Source organism: Elephantulus edwardii, unplaced genomic scaffold (genome assembly GCF_000299155.1).
Source record: "Elephantulus edwardii isolate Elephantulus edwardi_28Jun2011 unplaced genomic scaffold, EleEdw1.0 scaffold00007, whole genome shotgun sequence".
In the NCBI taxonomy this organism is placed as follows: domain Eukaryota; kingdom Metazoa; phylum Chordata; class Mammalia; order Macroscelidea; family Macroscelididae; genus Elephantulus; species Elephantulus edwardii.
In genome coordinates this window covers 23139085-23155705 of record NW_006399757.1, presented here as the reverse complement: position 1 = coordinate 23155705, position 16621 = coordinate 23139085, and the positions used below count along the sequence as shown (strand labels likewise).

Genomic DNA, 16621 nt, shown 5'->3' with positions numbered 1-16621 from the left:
TTTTGAGAAAGCGCCATACCACTTTCCACAGGGGTTGCACCATTTTACACTCCCACCAACAGTGAATAAGGGTTCCAGTTTCTCCACAAACTCGCCAGCATTTGTTGCTTGCTGTCACCCTAAGACTAATCTTGACCTGCCATCCCCACTTAGTCTTATTACCTAACTTGGGAGGGACTGGAGTGCATTATGGTGAGTGAACTAACTTCAGTCCCACAGAATAAGTATTGTATAAGATTGTTATTATAGAATGAGTATAAGGATTCAGGAAGTGTGGGAGAGGTTGGAAGCTGAAGGATGTGGTTGTACAGGGGGATTAATCATGGGGTTGTACAATTTGATAGGTGAGGGGGTGAGGGAAATTGAAAGAATATGTTCAAGTTTGTATTAGAATTTTGTAAATGAGTGGAAAAAAAATCCATTTATCCTCCCCATGTGCCTTTGGAGGTCTCCAGGGATGTCCTGGATGTATCTCACTGTCTATCTCAGAGTCTACTGAACCCTTAATTCTTTTGACAAACAGGTTCCTTGAGGTTATTACTTTTCCTGTAAAGTAATACTCTTTAAGTTTGACATTAATTTGGCAAGATTTTGCTGTGAGTGCACCCTCCAGGTTTTTACAAGGTGTTCATTATTATTGTAGTGCAAGGTGCGTTATGTATAATCTACCATTTCAACCATTTTTAAGTGCACAGTCTAGTGACTGGCTTTGATTACTTTCATAAGATTGTACAACTCTTACCACTATTTCCAAAAGCTTTTCATTACCCTACGTGCCAATTCTGTACCTATTTAATCATAACAGCCATGTCCCAGTCTCTCCAGCCTCTGATAATCTCCTTTATGCCTCTCTGAACTGGCCTATTCTACATATTTCATGGGATTAGAAGGTGTTTTGAGATTGGATTTTTTGCTCCACTTCATGTTTTCAAGGTTTATCCATGTCATAACGCACACATGAGAATGCTATTTCTCTTTGTGGATAAATAATACGCCATTGTATATCTCTACATTTTGTTATCTCTTCATCTCTTGTTGGACACTTGAATTGTATCCACGTTTGGCTCTTGTGAATAATGCTGCTGTGTTCAGTATCTGTTGAACAGTGTATTGGTATGTTAAGTATCAGTTTGGGTCTCTGCTTTCAGATATTTGGGTTGTATGCCTGGGCATGGAATTGCTCTGTTCTATGGCAGTTCTGTGCTCTTCCCTTTGGAAGAACTGCCAAATCATTTTCCATAGTCATGGCGCCGTTTTCCATTCCCACCAGCAGGGCAGAGTGCTTCAGCTTTTCTACCTTCTCCCCAGCACTGAGCATACATTCTTGACTTAGATGCTCCATGGGTTTTCACGTTAGTAGGCTGGGCTAGTGTGGCCTCCTGTAGGAAACCTTCCAGCATTTGTCATTGAGACATTTGTCAGTTCTTTTCTGCTGCTCCACACAGTGAGGCCCACAGGAAGTGGTGTGGTCAGTGTGCACTGCTAACCTGAAGTCTGTACGTCTCCTCCCTTAAAGACTCACAGCTTTGGAAGCCTGATGGATACGGGGTGGCTGAGTTAGAATTGACTTCATGGTAGTGAGTTTGAATTTTTGCATTGATTTCCAAAAGTCTGACATTTTTAATCCACCTCCTCCTTTCTAGGAGAAGGGGTGGGCTCTCTGCCCCATTAAGATGCACAGCCTTGGAAACCTGATGGAGGGTTTCCATGAGTGGAAGTTGACCCCGTGGCTGGGGTTGGCTAGGATGTAGACGAAGTAACTTGAAAAAACAGCCTTGCATTTAGTTTGTACTGACAAAACACACTTTTCTCTCCAAAATGACATATTACTTGCTTCTTCCCTACCAAGATAAAGGAACGGGAACCTCTTCACATTCAGAAGTGGTTAGAGAACAGCTTTTGGCTGGAAACTTCCGTCAGAGCGTAAGCTGTGACTGCTCTCTCCGTTTCTCCCCTCATCTTTTCCTAGCAGAGAATGTGAGGCCTGCAGGCCCTAATGGTAGGCTGTCTTGCTTGATGGTGATACTTTCCATGAATAGAACTACTGAGCTGTGCCAGCCCTCGGCCTCGGGTCTCCTTGGCTCTCTCTACAGAAGCTGTTTGTGTGGCAATTCACATGTTCTGGCCAGCAAGCCCCCACTCTCTTGCCAGCAAGACTAAGATTCTTCCAAGCCCTGATGGGTATTATATACTCTTAATGATTTATTTATCTCCCGCTCTTCAGCTAAATGATGTGTAGTTATATTTTGGAGATGGATAGTAAAGTATGTTATTCACAAACGTAACTTTTTTCATTCAGTGTCTCTAAATTCAAGGTATGGATTGTGAAATGTGATAACTATGACATCCTACAGTTTAAGGCATGGTCACAGACAAGCATTATATCTAAAAGGGGAATGTTAGGGCATGAAGTATGAAGTAGTTGGTGTACACGCTTTTATGAGTATAGTTATTAGTAAGATGATTGTAAGGGGGAAAAAACCCACATAGTATATATAAACAAAATACAACATAGATGAAAGATTGTATAAAACACAGTATACATTCATGAAACACAGTGTATATGTATGATAAAAAATATTAATTAAAAATTACACCACAGAAGCTTGTCTGTCATCCGTGTTGCCAGCCCAGCCTCATGAGAACAGGTGGCAGTATCTTTTCTGATCGTCACCCTCTGGCTGTCTGTGGAACATAATCCCAGCAGTGATGCTGACTTCTGTGGTCCACATGGATCCCACCATGTTGGTGTCTTTGCATAAAACGTACTGGTCAGATTGGGAGCCTCAGTTCTGTCCAGGGTGTGACCAGTGCAGGGTCAGCTCACCCTTAGGTTGTCCTCATGAGCAAACTTGCACATTTAACTGAAGAATTCAGAGGAAAATAATAACAGAAAGGAGACCGTGTGAGCGCTTCATTTTGTCCCTGACATAATGTCCGTGAGAGTGACAGTCCTTTTTGTCACCTGGAACTTGGGTTTTCCAAGCGTTTTTCCATGTGTTGTTGTTTGTTGGTGGGTGCCATAGACTTGACTATAGCTCATAGTGACCCTGTCAAGCACAGATCTGAGCCTTGCCCCATCCTGTACCATGATGTTAATATCTCTGTATATATTTCTTTGCAAGGTCTCTTGCACTCAAATGTCTTTGTTCTTTGTTAGATTGTGGAATCGGATCTGAGTGATGACAGCAATACCTCTATAGTGAGTGAGGAAGAGGAAGCTGATGAAGAGGAGGAAGAAGAAAAGGTGACCCCTAGAAGAAGCAGGTCTAGAAGAAGCAGTCTCGGGCTGCGGGTAGCCTTTCAGTTCCCCACCAAGAAATTGGCAAATCAAACAGATAAGAAAAGCAGCTCCTCTGAGCCATCAGAGCTCAGCTTACAGAACAATAGAAAGACAGTTCTTGGAAGACAGAAGAGCTGCAGACAGAGGAAGCAGAGGGAAGAGCCTGCATCCGAGTCTGACGATGACTCCAGGGACGAGGGCCAGGAGAGCTCGGATGCCCTGCTGAAAAGGACCATGAACATCAAGGAGAACAAAGCCATGGTGAGGCTCCATGGACAGCCCGGGGACCTGCAGGGGACGCTCCCAAAGCCCCTGTGTCCTTAACAGCTGTCAGGTCTCCGGAAAGCGTGTTCTGGGCATTATATGGCCTTTTTCTCCTCCAGAACCCAAAGTATGATCAGCTCTGGTTTGGTAAGATTCCAAAGGCCACATTTAGCTCTCCAGATAGTACCAGGAATAAATCCCATTTATTATTGGTCAGGTTATGGTCTAAATATATATTAGTATGAGAATGGGAGGGCTTAATTTTGGCCTGTTAAAAGTAGAGAGAAGCATAGAGTAGGTTTATAGATGTCTCAGTCCACAGAAGAGTTGTAGTGTGTGTGTGTGTGTGTGTGTGTGTGATGTCAGGATAGCTGCTTTTAGCATGGAAGCTGCTCTCCTGTGATGCACAGCCATGGTTTTGAGACATCATCTGAAGGAATGGAAGAGACTGAGGAATGAAAGCCACTCTAAGCAGGTTTAATTCACTTTAATTTTAAAAGTTCTTCGTAAGAACAGTTAATGGAACAAGGTGAAACCTGTGTTAATCCCACTCGGTGTTCCCATGTGGGAGCAGTAACTGTTCATCTGATTATTGAGCAGCACCATTTGCTCTATTATTTTGTAAATACAGAATTTCTTAAAAGTAACTGCAAGGTTGGAGGTTCGAACTTAACCATCTACTTTGTAGGAAACAGAGAAGACAGTCGGCCAGCCTTAGAGACCCTGTGAGAGCAGTTCCACTCTGTTCAGCCAGGTTGCTGTGACTTCAGATTGTGTTGATGACATTAAGTATATAGCTAATCATATGTGTATCGTGTACATCTCAGAATAATTATTTAGTTAAGACAATTTAAAGCCTGGTTTGGAGTTAATTTTATTCACACATTTGTACTTAGAGAAATTTTTTAGCCCTGTATTGATCTTCATCTTTGAAATAAGACAGTGCTGTGTTCTTAGGTATTTCAGTGACATCATGCATTTGTGTAAATTAAAACTAAAAAACTCACAACCCCAATAAACGAATTTCTCTAATGGGTTTATTAATATCTGTTATTTGGCCATTAAGTCTTAATATGGGCATACTTTAAAAATGATTTTTAATGATTAATTTAATCTCTTTGGGTTCTGCTGTCCTGCTTGGCTAAGGAGTTGCACTGACAACCCAAAGGCAGGCTGTTTAGATCCACCAGCTGCTTTTTGAGAGAAAGTTGGGCAAGATTTACACCTCGGAAACGTAGCGAAGGGTCAGCTGTTCCAATGTGATGTCACGAAACTGGAGTATTTTTGAGCTTAAATGACCATCAGTATAATCTAGTCAAGCTGTTCCTCTTTTTACAGTGTGATGAAAGTGAGGCACAAGGGATCATGGTCAGTGGTCCTAGATGGCCAAGTCAGGATAACACTGGTTCCAGGCCATTCCCACTCCAGGGAGCTTTGTTACTTCATGTCATCCTTACGTTTCAGGAATGGACACACTGTTCATTTATATCGTGACATTAGTGTCTTGCCTCTAGAGACTGAATTCTTTAAATGTGAGGTTAGAAGTTTAACAGCTGTTGAAGTGTTGGTACAAACTGCTTTGTTTCTTGTGATTCAAAGTTGATAAGAGGTGACAGATATTGAGGGAGGCCTGGTGGTCTAGTGGGTCAGGATTTGCACTGCTAACCCGGCCCTGGTGGCTCAGAGGTAGCATCTGTCTGCTCCATGGGAGGAAGACAGGCCTTTGTGATTTACAGCCTCTGAAATCCCACTGGAGGGCGAGCTAAGAGTGGGTTCAGCTGTGTAGTTTGCTGTGTCCACGCGGCAGGGAACTGAGTGGAGACAGGTTGAGAGAAGGAAGTCTGGCAGTGATTATATGAGAACTTTTCCTTTGTTTGCTCTTCAGCTTGCCCAGCTGCTGGCAGAATTGAACTCTATGCCAGATTTCTTCCCAGTACGAACCCCAGGCTCGACTTCTGTAAGTGCAGCCCCTTGTGATGACCTCTAGCAATACTGATGCGCAGTAACCTGTCACCACATGGCTTTTTGTTAAGAGAACCCCTGGGGGTGGGGTGGGGTGTGTGTATGTGTGAGTGTGAGTGACGTGCACACCTGTGTTACCTATTTCAGAAGAAAACCCCGCGCCGGGCATTCTCGGAGGGACAGCTCCCGCGCCGCACAAACCCCACGCGGAGTGCCCGGCCTCCGGAGAAGTTTGCCCTGGAGAACTTCACAGTCTCAGCCACCAAACTGGCCGAAGAATTTTACGGTTTCAGAAGAAGGAAGACAATTAGTGGGGTAATTATTGACTTGTAAACTAGTTACTCTCCGTCTTAGCCAGTGGTCCTCAGACCTGAGGTGCCTCATGCTCACTCTTGTGTTATGTATGAAAGCATAGGTTCTGCCAGGCTGTGCTAGGCCCACGCTTGGAAGAGAACTGCTGTGCTGGTGCAGGTGCTGGTGTTGTGCTATGCTGTGCTGTGTGGCACAGAGTTCATCCTTTTCTGAGCCAATAGAGGAACAGCTCAGTGGTCATGACCTGACTTGGCCCCCTCGTGCAGTGGACAGGTGTCCTTCCTAGCTCTCTGCTTTAGGAACGGGGACTCGGGATCCTCCCTGTTTGAGAGCTTGCTTTTTAGTGAGGTTCACTTGGTTTACTTCCCTGTCCCTACAGTGTTTGCAAGTTACTTATCCTACCACCTTGAAGAGAGGGAAACTGGTCAGCAGCTCAGCAGATGATCCCCAAGAGAATGAACGAGGGGGAATCAGGGACACATGGCTAATGCATGGATGGTGTGAGAGGAAGGAGGGGCTCTCAGTATTTAACTATGCAGGACTCTGATTCTGTGCTCTGCTTCTGTCCAATCTGCAGGGGAGATGCCAGGGGTACAGACGAAGTCGCTGCGCCTCCTCTTTTCGGCCAGTGGAGGACATCACTGAAGAGGATTTAGAAAATGTGGCCATCACTGTCCGAGATAAAATCTACGATAAAGTTCTGGTAAGGTGACAAATAATGAATGACTTCCATGATTCTTACAGCATGTCTGAGGCATTGATTTTCATCTGACACTGGTTTTGATCTGTATTAGGACCTCATACCCTCATGTCATCTCCATGATGGCCCAGCAGTGACAAATTGGGAGTTGACAGCAGGAACTGGGAATTAGTGCAGACACCTTGTCAGGGAAGATGTCTCAAAGCATGTGTGTAATTGAAGGGAGATGAGTCTGATTGGGAAAAGCATCCTGACATGCTGGTGCACATAGTTTACATTTGGAGAAAGATGAGCAGTCCCCGTCCATCAAGATGTACATACCCTTAGCAATCCAATGACGGGATAGTGTGGGTTGGAATGGACTCAGTGGCAGAGGCTATGTATGTATATTTTTTAATATTGAAAATGTATTGTGGCTTATTTTTGCTCATATGGTGGTAGTGTATATGCTGTTGAGTAGGGAGTGGCTCATAGCTGACCCTCCAGAGGGTTTCTGACGGCTGTGAATTCCCCAGGAGAAGATTGCTCAGCTTTCTTCCATGGAGGGAGCTGGTGGCCTCAAAATGCATCCTTAGAGCTGACAGAAAATAAGGCTTGACTACCTCTGCGAGGCAGGGAATAAGTTCAGATTTCCTTTAAATGGTCATATTAGGGAGAGGCTTTGGATTCTCTGTCCCTTGCTTGATAAGTAGTGGACACTGTCTTTAGTAGTAGTAAGTTCTTCTTAATTAACATTATAAGACAGGATTTTAAAAAAATGTTTTAAATTTTATTATTTTGAGTGTGTTTGTGTATCATCAAATCGGATCTGACTGGTACAGGAGGAGATTGTCCCTCTGTCTCCTGCAGAGCATCTGGTGGATTTGAACCGTGCACCTCTGGGATTGCAGTGTGGCTTCTTGCCACTAGACCACCAGAGCTTGCCTAAAGACAGGATTTTTTACACTAGGGAAAAATTTAGATCATCCGAGTCTTGCTGGGAGTCTCCACTGCTCAGGCCCTGTGGGTCTGCTCCCCTTGTTCAGGGCTGCTGTCTGTCCCCTCTGCTCATTTCCCTCCTTCCAGTAGGAGTAGGCCTGATTCTCGAGGGGAGGGCGGGCGCTGCAGGCAGCAGCCTTTGGCCTCCGCTTCACCGTGGACTCCCCTCGGCTCACATGTTTCCCTCCTTCCAGGGCAACACATGCCATCAGTGTCGGCAGAAGACCATTGACACCAAGACCGTGTGTCGTAACCAGGGCTGTGGAGGTGTGCGGGGCCAGTTCTGCGGGCCATGTCTGCGGAACCGCTACGGGGAGGACGTGCGATCGGCCCTGCTGGACCCGGTAGGCGTGGGCTTTGTGTTTCTTTGTGGCTTTATTGTTGAGGGGAAGCATGCTTTGAGCGGGCTCCTTGGACCCTTTCTTGGGGACCTGTAGCTGTCATCTCTGGTTTCTGTGGAACCCCTTGCCTCTTTCTGTGTCTTAATTCTGGGCAAATGGAAAACAGGGCTTTTCCTTTCCCAAACTGACCCAGGGAAAGGAGCAGGGCTTATGTTTTCCACGGTCAGAACAAAAACTTCCCAGCAGTTTTTTGGTGTGGGAGAAGTCAATCTCTGTTGCCCTTCCTCTTAAAAGAGGAATTTACCTTTGCTTTTCCTGACCAGAGTCATTCCTGTGTGCCTGGCGCTGTTACAGAGTGGTCTCAACTACTAACTCCTTCATTTATTTCACCTTAGGAAGCCCTAGCGCTCCTTAGTCTTGTCTGCTCTGTATTGTAATAGTGACCTGGATAGAGGATAGTGATAATAGTGACATGGTTTATAGGGTGACTTGAGCGTGGGTAGTCTGGACTCTTGACCAGTCTTGGATGCTTTATGACTTCTCAGCTGGAAGTCATGAACTTCACCTTATAGACAAATAGAAACTAGTACTCGGGTGAAGTGCTAGAACAACAAACACACATGTGATATAGAAGGCCTGTGTTATTCTTTACTGGAACCACGGGCTCCTTCTAAAACCAGAGCTGATGTCGTGAGCACATGAAACTGTGTCATATGGAAAGACCCAGTGTTTCTTTGCCACCGTCTTGAAATTCTTAATTTTTAGGCAGCTATTTTGAGTGTACCATGGACTACTAAGAAAACAAACAGATTCATCCTGGAGAGTGTCAAACCGGGCTGCTCCTTGGAGGCAAGGTTTCTCAGGCTTCGTCTGACATATTTTGGACATATTGTAAGGAGGGACCTGTCCTTGGAGAAGGACATCATGCTTGGGAGAGTGGAGGGCAGGCGCAGGAGGGGAAGGTCCTCTAGGAGGTGGATTGATTCGGTGACTGGGGTAATCGGGATGAGTGTGTCAAGAGACAGTGAGATTGGCACAGGACAGAGCAGAGTTTAGGGCTGTTGTACAAAGGGTCACTAGGAGTCGCAAGCGACCCGACGGCACATAACAACAACAGCTATTAATTATGGAGCTGTTGCTGTTCGGTACCATTGAGTAAACTATGGCTTAAAATAGCCTTACCGCATAACAGATCTGAACCTTGTCCTCTCCTGTGCCATCCTCATCTCTGGTAACGCCCTTTGTTAGTCACTGTGTCCGTCCACCTTGTTGAGCCTTCCTCTCTTCCTCTGACCCTCACTGTCCAGAATAGCTTTTCCCAGAAACTGACCCCTCCAGACACCATGCCTAAAGCATGTGAGACAAAGTTTTACCATCTTTGCCTTTAAGGAGCATCCGAGTTGCACTTCCTGCCTATAACCGGTACTGTTGGTTTTTCCCCCTGGTATGACATTGAGTGATTTGCGTCTGTGAAATCTGACATGAAAGCAGGGCTGTAGAGCATGCTCCTTTATACATGGTGTGGAATGTATGCGTGTGGGTCCCTGTGACGGACACTGACAGTTGGCATGGGCTTTGAGATTGGAGGGCAGTGGTCAGTACAGATCAGAGTCCCTGCTGTCCCAGAGCCTGTGGTGCTGCGGACATGCTTCTACCACTGTGTCTGTCCTAGGATTGGATGTGCCCTCCTTGCCGTGGGATCTGCAATTGCAGCTACTGTCGGAAGCGGGACGGCCGCTGCGCCACCGGGATCCTCATCCATCTGGCCAAGTTTTATGGCTACAATAACGTTAAGGAATACCTGGAGAGGTGAGTCTGGCTGGGAAGTTGTGATCACAGGTAAGGGCCGTGGCCTCGTTTGCCAGGTGATTTCAAGAAACTGCCTCAAGTGTCACGTTCCTCATAATGAATTGGGAAAGCTCAGTGCTTGTTTTCCCTCCTAAGGACTTCATTTGCTAAAATTGTCATCCATCTCTCACCACAGTTTCCCCCTTATGGTGCAGAATGGGCACAGGAAAGATAAACGGGGAGAGTTGACAAAGACTGAAGAGCTTACGGCAGCCCCAGCCTGGGGAGCAGAGTGGAAAGGTTCAGGTGATGTCACGCAAACCAAAAACCCAAACCAGTCTGCAAAACTGGAGACCTTGTGTAGACGAGATCAGAACTGGGCACCCCGTGTAGACGGGAGCAGAACTGGGCTGTTGAGGTTTTTTTCCTTGCTGATATTTTGGAAGTAGATTGCCAGGCCTTTCTTCTGAGGGACCCGTGGATGGTCTTAGAGTTTGAGTTTCTTTTGAGGGACCCTTGGGTGAGGCCCATTTGAGACTCTTTTCCAAGGGACACTTGGGTGGAGTCTTTGAGTTAGCAGTCGAGTGGTTTTACTACTCCCCCCACTCAGGGACTCTGGGGAAGCACTCAGATGACCTAGCGATGAGGAAAGAGAAATGGGTTGTATAAGTCTCAATTCTATAATAAACTCAAAGGCATAGTGGCTGTGAGGTGGGGCCCGCAGGATGTACTGTATTAAGGAGTTAGGGCTGGAGTATCAATGGAAGAATCCAGTCTGGTTTTCACACTTGGAGCATTAATTTGACTGGTTTGAGGCTTTGGCTTGCGTGCACACCACCTGAACATTCCCACCCTGTTCCTCAGGGCTGCTTAGACACTTCCGGCTGCAATTTCCTTTCAACCTCCCTTGTATATATTCCTCTTCCGTTCTTATTTCACTTCTTAAAGGGGAATTTTGGAGTGACAGATGACAGCTCCAGCGAAAGACGACCCTCCAGTGGGTTGCCAGGGGCAGCTAATCACAGAGGAAGGCGATGGCACATCTTTCTCCTGTGGAGCAGCTAGTGGATTCAAATAGCGTGTCTTTGGGTTGGCAGCACAGTTCCCTACCAGCGAGCCCATGACAGCTCTTCCTGTTGTTTGTTGTTGGGTTTAGAATGCTGTGTGGTGTTTGTCTCTGGCAGCAAACTGCTTACCAAGCTAACACTTCTCTCGCTTTGTTCACAGCTTACAAAAGCAGCTGGTCAAAGAGGAGGATTAAGAAGAACAAAAGACCCAGTCAGTTCACCATCGGTTAATCCAGCAACACATGTCATGCCATTTGTGCCTATGATTTCTTACAATTGTATTTATACAGAAAAATATGCTTAGAATTTATATTCCAAAAGATGTTCTCAGGAAAAGAGCAAAACAGGAATCTGTATGCATGTGTACAAATCCTTGTCTATGTCCTGAATTGTTAAAAGTATTTACTTATGTGAAAAGCACAATTTCAGTGGGTGGGAGTGAAAAGTCCAGGTACTAATAGCGGAGGGAACATAGTGTAAGTTACTCCTGCCTTTGCCATTGTTTAGCCATCAAACTTAACCTTTGTCATCCCAGTCTGAGTGGAGGCTCAGTTCTTCCAGGGATCGTCTCCTGTTTATCTTCTCTTTTTGCGAGTGACCTTAGTATTGAAACTATCTGCTCTGGGCCATTGGAAATGTATGCTGAAGAACTCTCCCCTAAATCACAAAGTGCAATTGTTTTATTTTTTTCAAAACTTGAATGAACAAAAAATGCTGCAGACACTGGAGGGCTCAGGGTGCTGGGACACCCGCCTGTTCATCCGGGACTTGTGTCCTGGGGCCAGCTGCTGCTGAGCTTTTAAAGACTCTAAGGGCTAATTTTTAGTTTAAGATGATTATGCTGTTCAGTATCTATAAGCACGAAAGAGCCCCTTGATGATGGGGATTTCCAGCCACGTTACTTTGAGCTGTATGCATGTTCAGTGGCGAACCTTGAAGAGCTATTTTGTACTGTTGAGGGGCAAGGGGCTTGGGGTTCCAGAGGAGTTATTTGGGATGAGCACGGCTTCTGAATAAGTTTTCATTATTTTTGTACATTTTTCATTCTTTTCTACTCTTTGTGGTTGATGTTTAACAAAGTTAATGCACATGTAAGTTACTAAGCATACTGTAATTGGACCATGTTGAGTACCTCCCCATGGAATAAACACAGGTGGGCACAGGGAGGAGTAAAGCCCCACTGGGGCCCTGGCAGAGGCCAGGGAGTCCCACTATGAGGCCACTACACCTCCAGCAGCAGAGCCACACCCGCCAGAACCCATTTTGCCGCCCTCTCCTTGCTCTTTAACCTGAAAGTCCAGACATAGTTGGGACCCCTCACTTTGGTTCTGTACACGGGACACTCGTATGTGTGTTTGGTTTCTTGTCTGTCCAGGAGTGTGGCTTTTGCAAAGATGACCGGCATCGCGGACGTCAGCTCTTTGAGGCGGGCTTCAGCAATGGTTCCAGACTGCGCATCCCACCTGGCACCTGAGGCACAACACAAGAGTGACACCTGTATGGCGTGTTGTTAGGATCGCGTCGTTTCAGGCAATAAATGTTCTTCTGGGTTTACTACATTCTGGCTTGTTGGTGGGCTTTCTTGAACCAGTCCTTGGCAGATTGGAGAGGCTGACATGCTGTTTACACTATGGAAGTAGGTGTAAAGTTCGGGCTCCTTTGCTTACCAGCTGACTTTTAGTAAGGAATGTGGATTTGAAAGATACACACCATGCAGGAACATTCACTTTCACACCTGATTACTTACTATACCAAGTTCAAGTCATTCTTTACTTTGCCTGTCCAGCCTTTAAGCTCTTGAACTGTGGCACTGACATGAACACAAAAGGAAACATCTTGTCAAGAACTGGGAGTGGCATTTCTGAAACTGTCCAACACACTAAATACCGGGGGGGATGAAATCAATTTGGAAAATCGTGCATACCCTGGTTCTCCATAGGGAAGTGTGAGGCTAATCTGAATGTGGTGCTCCTGGTGACATGAATCAAACCAGCAGCTCTGAGAGACAGACAGTCTCCTCCTCGTAACCCAGAGCCTTATAAACCTGGAGGGTCAGCAATGAGCCAGGACAGACAAAGGCAAAAAGTCCTCTTGGAGGTATAATGACATCTTTCCCCCCCCCATTTCTTGTGTACCAATACAGTTGGATCAGATCCAACTGCCACAGGAGGAGATCGCCCCTCCTCCTCCAGCAGAGCATCTGTTGGATTCGAGCTGCACGCCTTCGGGATTGTAGTGCAGCTTCTTGCCACTAGGCTACCAGAACTCCCGTATCTCAAGGGCTTGCAGAAATCTTGCAGTAAAGCACTTCTGGAGGAACAGGCTTTACAAGGCCTAATATGGCTGTGCCCCTGCTTGCTGCTGGCTAACTTGCGCTTGCTGTCTGATGTTTAGTTGATACTCGCAAGGGTAGCCTTGGAGACTGAGGCAAAATGCCATGCCCCCTTTGCTCACCAGGGACACAAAAAGGTCCTGCCTCCCTGTGTGGGATGTGCAGACTTGACTTTGGCCCTGCCAGTGCCCAGAACTTAAGCTCAGGAAGTCATTCCTCAATAAAACACATGTCTGTTACCATCATGGTGTGCCAGCTGCCACCTCTGTCTAGTCCTTGGCACATGAGAACAAATTTCAAGTTAGTTCCTGGGTTCTCAAGTGAAATTGCTGAGTTTGTATAACACAAACGATTTTCAGTTGAGTCTCTTATCTCATTGCCAAGACTATAAACACCACTGGGAGGAGACAGGCCACTTTTTTCTCCTAGAGCTGCTGGATTCCAACGGCCAGAAGAGGTGCTACTCTGGCTTATCAGAGCAACTCTCTGAACTATGCCACCAGAGTGCTCAGAATTGAGTGTACTGAAAATCCTTTCAGTGTCGGTCTTAAATGACCCCATGGCACTAATGGACAACCATCAGCCCAAGTCTTTCAATCTGTCTCACCTTGGACACACCTTGGAAACTGTTAGAAAGACATTAGGTAAGAAACCCTTAACTGTAAGGTTGCTGTAAAAAGAGTTAAGTAAGGCCTGAAGATGGCAGATAAGGGCACGCCTACATTTGAGCCCAAGTCAGAAACATCCTTGAGAACCGTCACTGCACACTGTGGGGTGTCTTACCTTCCAGGAGGAGCCCATGGAGGTATGCCCCTTCTCTGGGGGGATGGCCAAAATCTTCCTTAGTCTTTTTTGTAACATCGACCGTCAAGCACATTTTATCCAAAGGCCATTCATTTTTTCGTGCCATGGTCTGCATGATTGCTGTAGGAGGAGAGAAACAAGAATGTATTAAAAGTAATTTTACTTTGACTTATTATTCCCAGGAGCCACTAATAAACTGGGAAGCACTTTGGTCCCATGGGAAGTTTTAGGTTCTTGGGGATTTGCACACATTGCACCAGGGCTGTGGCTGGCAGGCTATAACCCCCGAGCCACCTCTCAGTTTTTTTAACAAGTATTTCTGGGATGCTGCTTTGGTCATTGGTTATGTATTGTCATGCACTGTCAAAAAACCAAACAGGTCTTGGAGAGAGTGCAGCTAGAATCTTCCTTGGAGACAAGGATGACCAAGCTGTTTCTCTTATATTGGCATATTGCTTGGTGAGGCTAGTGGAAGACTCTTAATGAGATAGGTTGAAGTGTTGAATGTAGCAGTGAGCTCAAGTGTTTCAGAGATGATGGTAGGGTTCTGATCTGTTCACAGCTTCACTGAGATGCACTCACATCTCTGGTGGCTGCTTTCACAGGATAATGGCAGAAGGGGTGCAACAATGGCTTATGGTCTAGATTGGACTTGTTTACTGACCCGTCCACTAGAGGGAGCCACAGTCCACTCTAATGCCTGGACAGCCTTTCCTGCTCCAGCCACTCTCATCCGGGTGGAGGCCAGAGCTATTCCTACCCCATTTTTTGTGATGGCTACTGCACGGAGATTGGTTAGCAGGGATGAGAGCAGTCCTGGGCAAAGCCAGCTATAACTTCGGCCAGCACCAGGGTGGGCCTAGCCTCCCCTACCTGTTAAGAAGGATTGTGGGTTGAAGAAGCCAGAGAGCCACACCACGGCTGGGAGGACAAGGTCGTGTGTCCAGGTATCCAGTTCTCGGCATCGCAAGAGGAGGTCATTAAACCTGGTTCACAGAAAAACCAGTCAAACACCGCAGCCGTACAGTTGACTGCTGCCCGATAGGACAGAGAAGTGCTCCTGTGGCTTCCTAGGTTGTACGTCTTTTTGGATGCATACCGCTGTATCTTTCTCCTTCAAGGCAGCTGTGGGGTTTGAACTGCTAGTCTTTTGGTTAATAGTCGAGCGCTTAACCGCTGTACTGTCAGAGCTTCTTAAGCTAATAGGAAGAAATTCTTTTCCAGTAAGTTTACATCAACTCTGCTGAAGGGACAGGAGGTGGAGAAATATACCATCGATAGCCAGTTAAACTGGTATGTAAAGATTTGTAGGGCACTGTTCCTTTAAAAGGGAGACCTGGTAGCATAGTACATAGGGAGTTGTGCTGCCAAACTCCCAAAGGTGGCATCTCACTGCTGGGTCACTTCCACTAGCTGCCCCTTAGGAGAAAGGTGGGCAGTCTCCTATAAAATTTTTTGTTAGTCTTTACCTTAGAGTTGGAACCAATCCATGGCTGACCCTCCAGCAGGCTTTCAGAGGCAGTTAATTACATGAGAGGAGATAGCCCATCTTTCTCCCGCAGAGCGGCTGGTGGCCTCAACCCACATGCCTTCACGACTGCAGTGCAGCTTCTTGCCACTAGGCCACAGAGCTCCAGCCTTGAAACCTGCTGGAAGGTTAGCTATGAGTTGGTTCCAACTCAACGGCAAGCTTATGTTAGTTTACTGTTGGTGCCTTGCTCCACTGGCCTGGCTGCCTTATGAAGATATTTATGCTTGCAGATGTTAAAGCTGTTACCACAAGGGCAAGAAGCACAGCAAGCATTTAAAGGTCGTTTTCATTCAAACAACTACATTTAAATCCTGGCGGTAGGTGATGATGAGTCGGACTGACAAGTGTGTCCACTGAAGTAGCACAGGTGCAGTAGGAACACTGGGGGAGGGGGGCAGAGGGCATTGGCTGTGAGCCTGGTCACAAGGCCAAGAGATACTAGGAAAGGCAGTGGTGAGCAGAGGAAACAGCCTGTGCAGAGGTGAATGGTCATAGTTTCTTCCACATGCAATAATTATACTGGAGAAGTAGTAAGGAAAACAATGTAACATCATTCCTATCTGTGGTTTGAGAAGCGTCTATGCATGTTCTTCCATTAACCCTCATACTTTTACAAGGTCCTAATAAAGAAGCCCACTCATGGAAGCTCAAGAGAAGTGAACAGTCTGAATCAAGTTAGGTACTATGTGGGACCTTGAAATGCAGGGTTAATAAGTGCTAAGGCAGTAGAGAATGGGGTCAGGAAGGTGGAATGAAGCAGAGACGAATGCCCCAGCTGTACTCCGTAACAGCCAGGGAAGTAACTCTCCAGCAGAGCGTTCATGGACTGGCAGCCAAGGTTTCTTGGATTCGGTCTGGTTCACAGAAGCAAGTGAAGCCAGGTTGATCGCTCTGATCAAACACCCTGCTGGAAATGGTGTAGGGCTCAGAAGCTGCACTGCCAGCCCGAAAGCGCATGGTTTGAATTCACCAGCTGCTTCATGGGAGAAACATGGGCAATCTCCTCCAAGGCAGTTTACTGCCTCTGAAAACTCACTGAAGGGTCGGCTAGGGGTTAATTCCAACTTGAAGGCACATTAACAACAGTACTCAGATATGCACCTGACTCTGGGCTAAGAAGGAGGAAAAGCTAAAAAGAATGAACGGAAAAGCGAAAAAGAATGAACACACTCAAACTTGGGTCATTGCATAGAAAATTCTTGTTCACAGAACTCTGCTCTGTGCCCAGCTGTTTTAAATTCTTGAAAACAGCTGCTCTG

General features: G+C 46.2%; 2 protein-coding genes across 2 annotated transcripts in view; one reads left to right on the top strand and one right to left on the bottom strand.

Moving 5' to 3' along the window:
• Positions 1 to 10889, top strand: part of CDCA7L (cell division cycle associated 7-like) — a 22159-nt gene extending 11270 nt beyond the window's left edge. The window contains exons 3-9 of the mRNA XM_006880386.1: positions 3161 to 3544; positions 5433 to 5504; positions 5657 to 5824; positions 6399 to 6524; positions 7694 to 7843; positions 9513 to 9649; positions 10856 to 10889. Coding sequence (XP_006880448.1) covers positions 3161 to 3544; positions 5433 to 5504; positions 5657 to 5824; positions 6399 to 6524; positions 7694 to 7843; positions 9513 to 9649; positions 10856 to 10889 — 1071 coding nt within the window. The remainder of the gene's footprint in view (positions 1 to 3160; positions 3545 to 5432; positions 5505 to 5656; positions 5825 to 6398; positions 6525 to 7693; positions 7844 to 9512; positions 9650 to 10855) is intronic.
• A 1028-nt stretch (positions 10890 to 11917) lies between these two features.
• Positions 11918 to 16621, bottom strand: part of DNAH11 (dynein, axonemal, heavy chain 11) — a 481900-nt gene continuing 477196 nt past the window's right edge. The window contains exons 77-79 of the mRNA XM_006880385.1: positions 14705 to 14817; positions 13811 to 13951; positions 11918 to 12165 (exon numbers count right to left, since the gene is read on the bottom strand). Coding sequence (XP_006880447.1) covers positions 11918 to 12165; positions 13811 to 13951; positions 14705 to 14817 — 502 coding nt within the window. The remainder of the gene's footprint in view (positions 12166 to 13810; positions 13952 to 14704; positions 14818 to 16621) is intronic.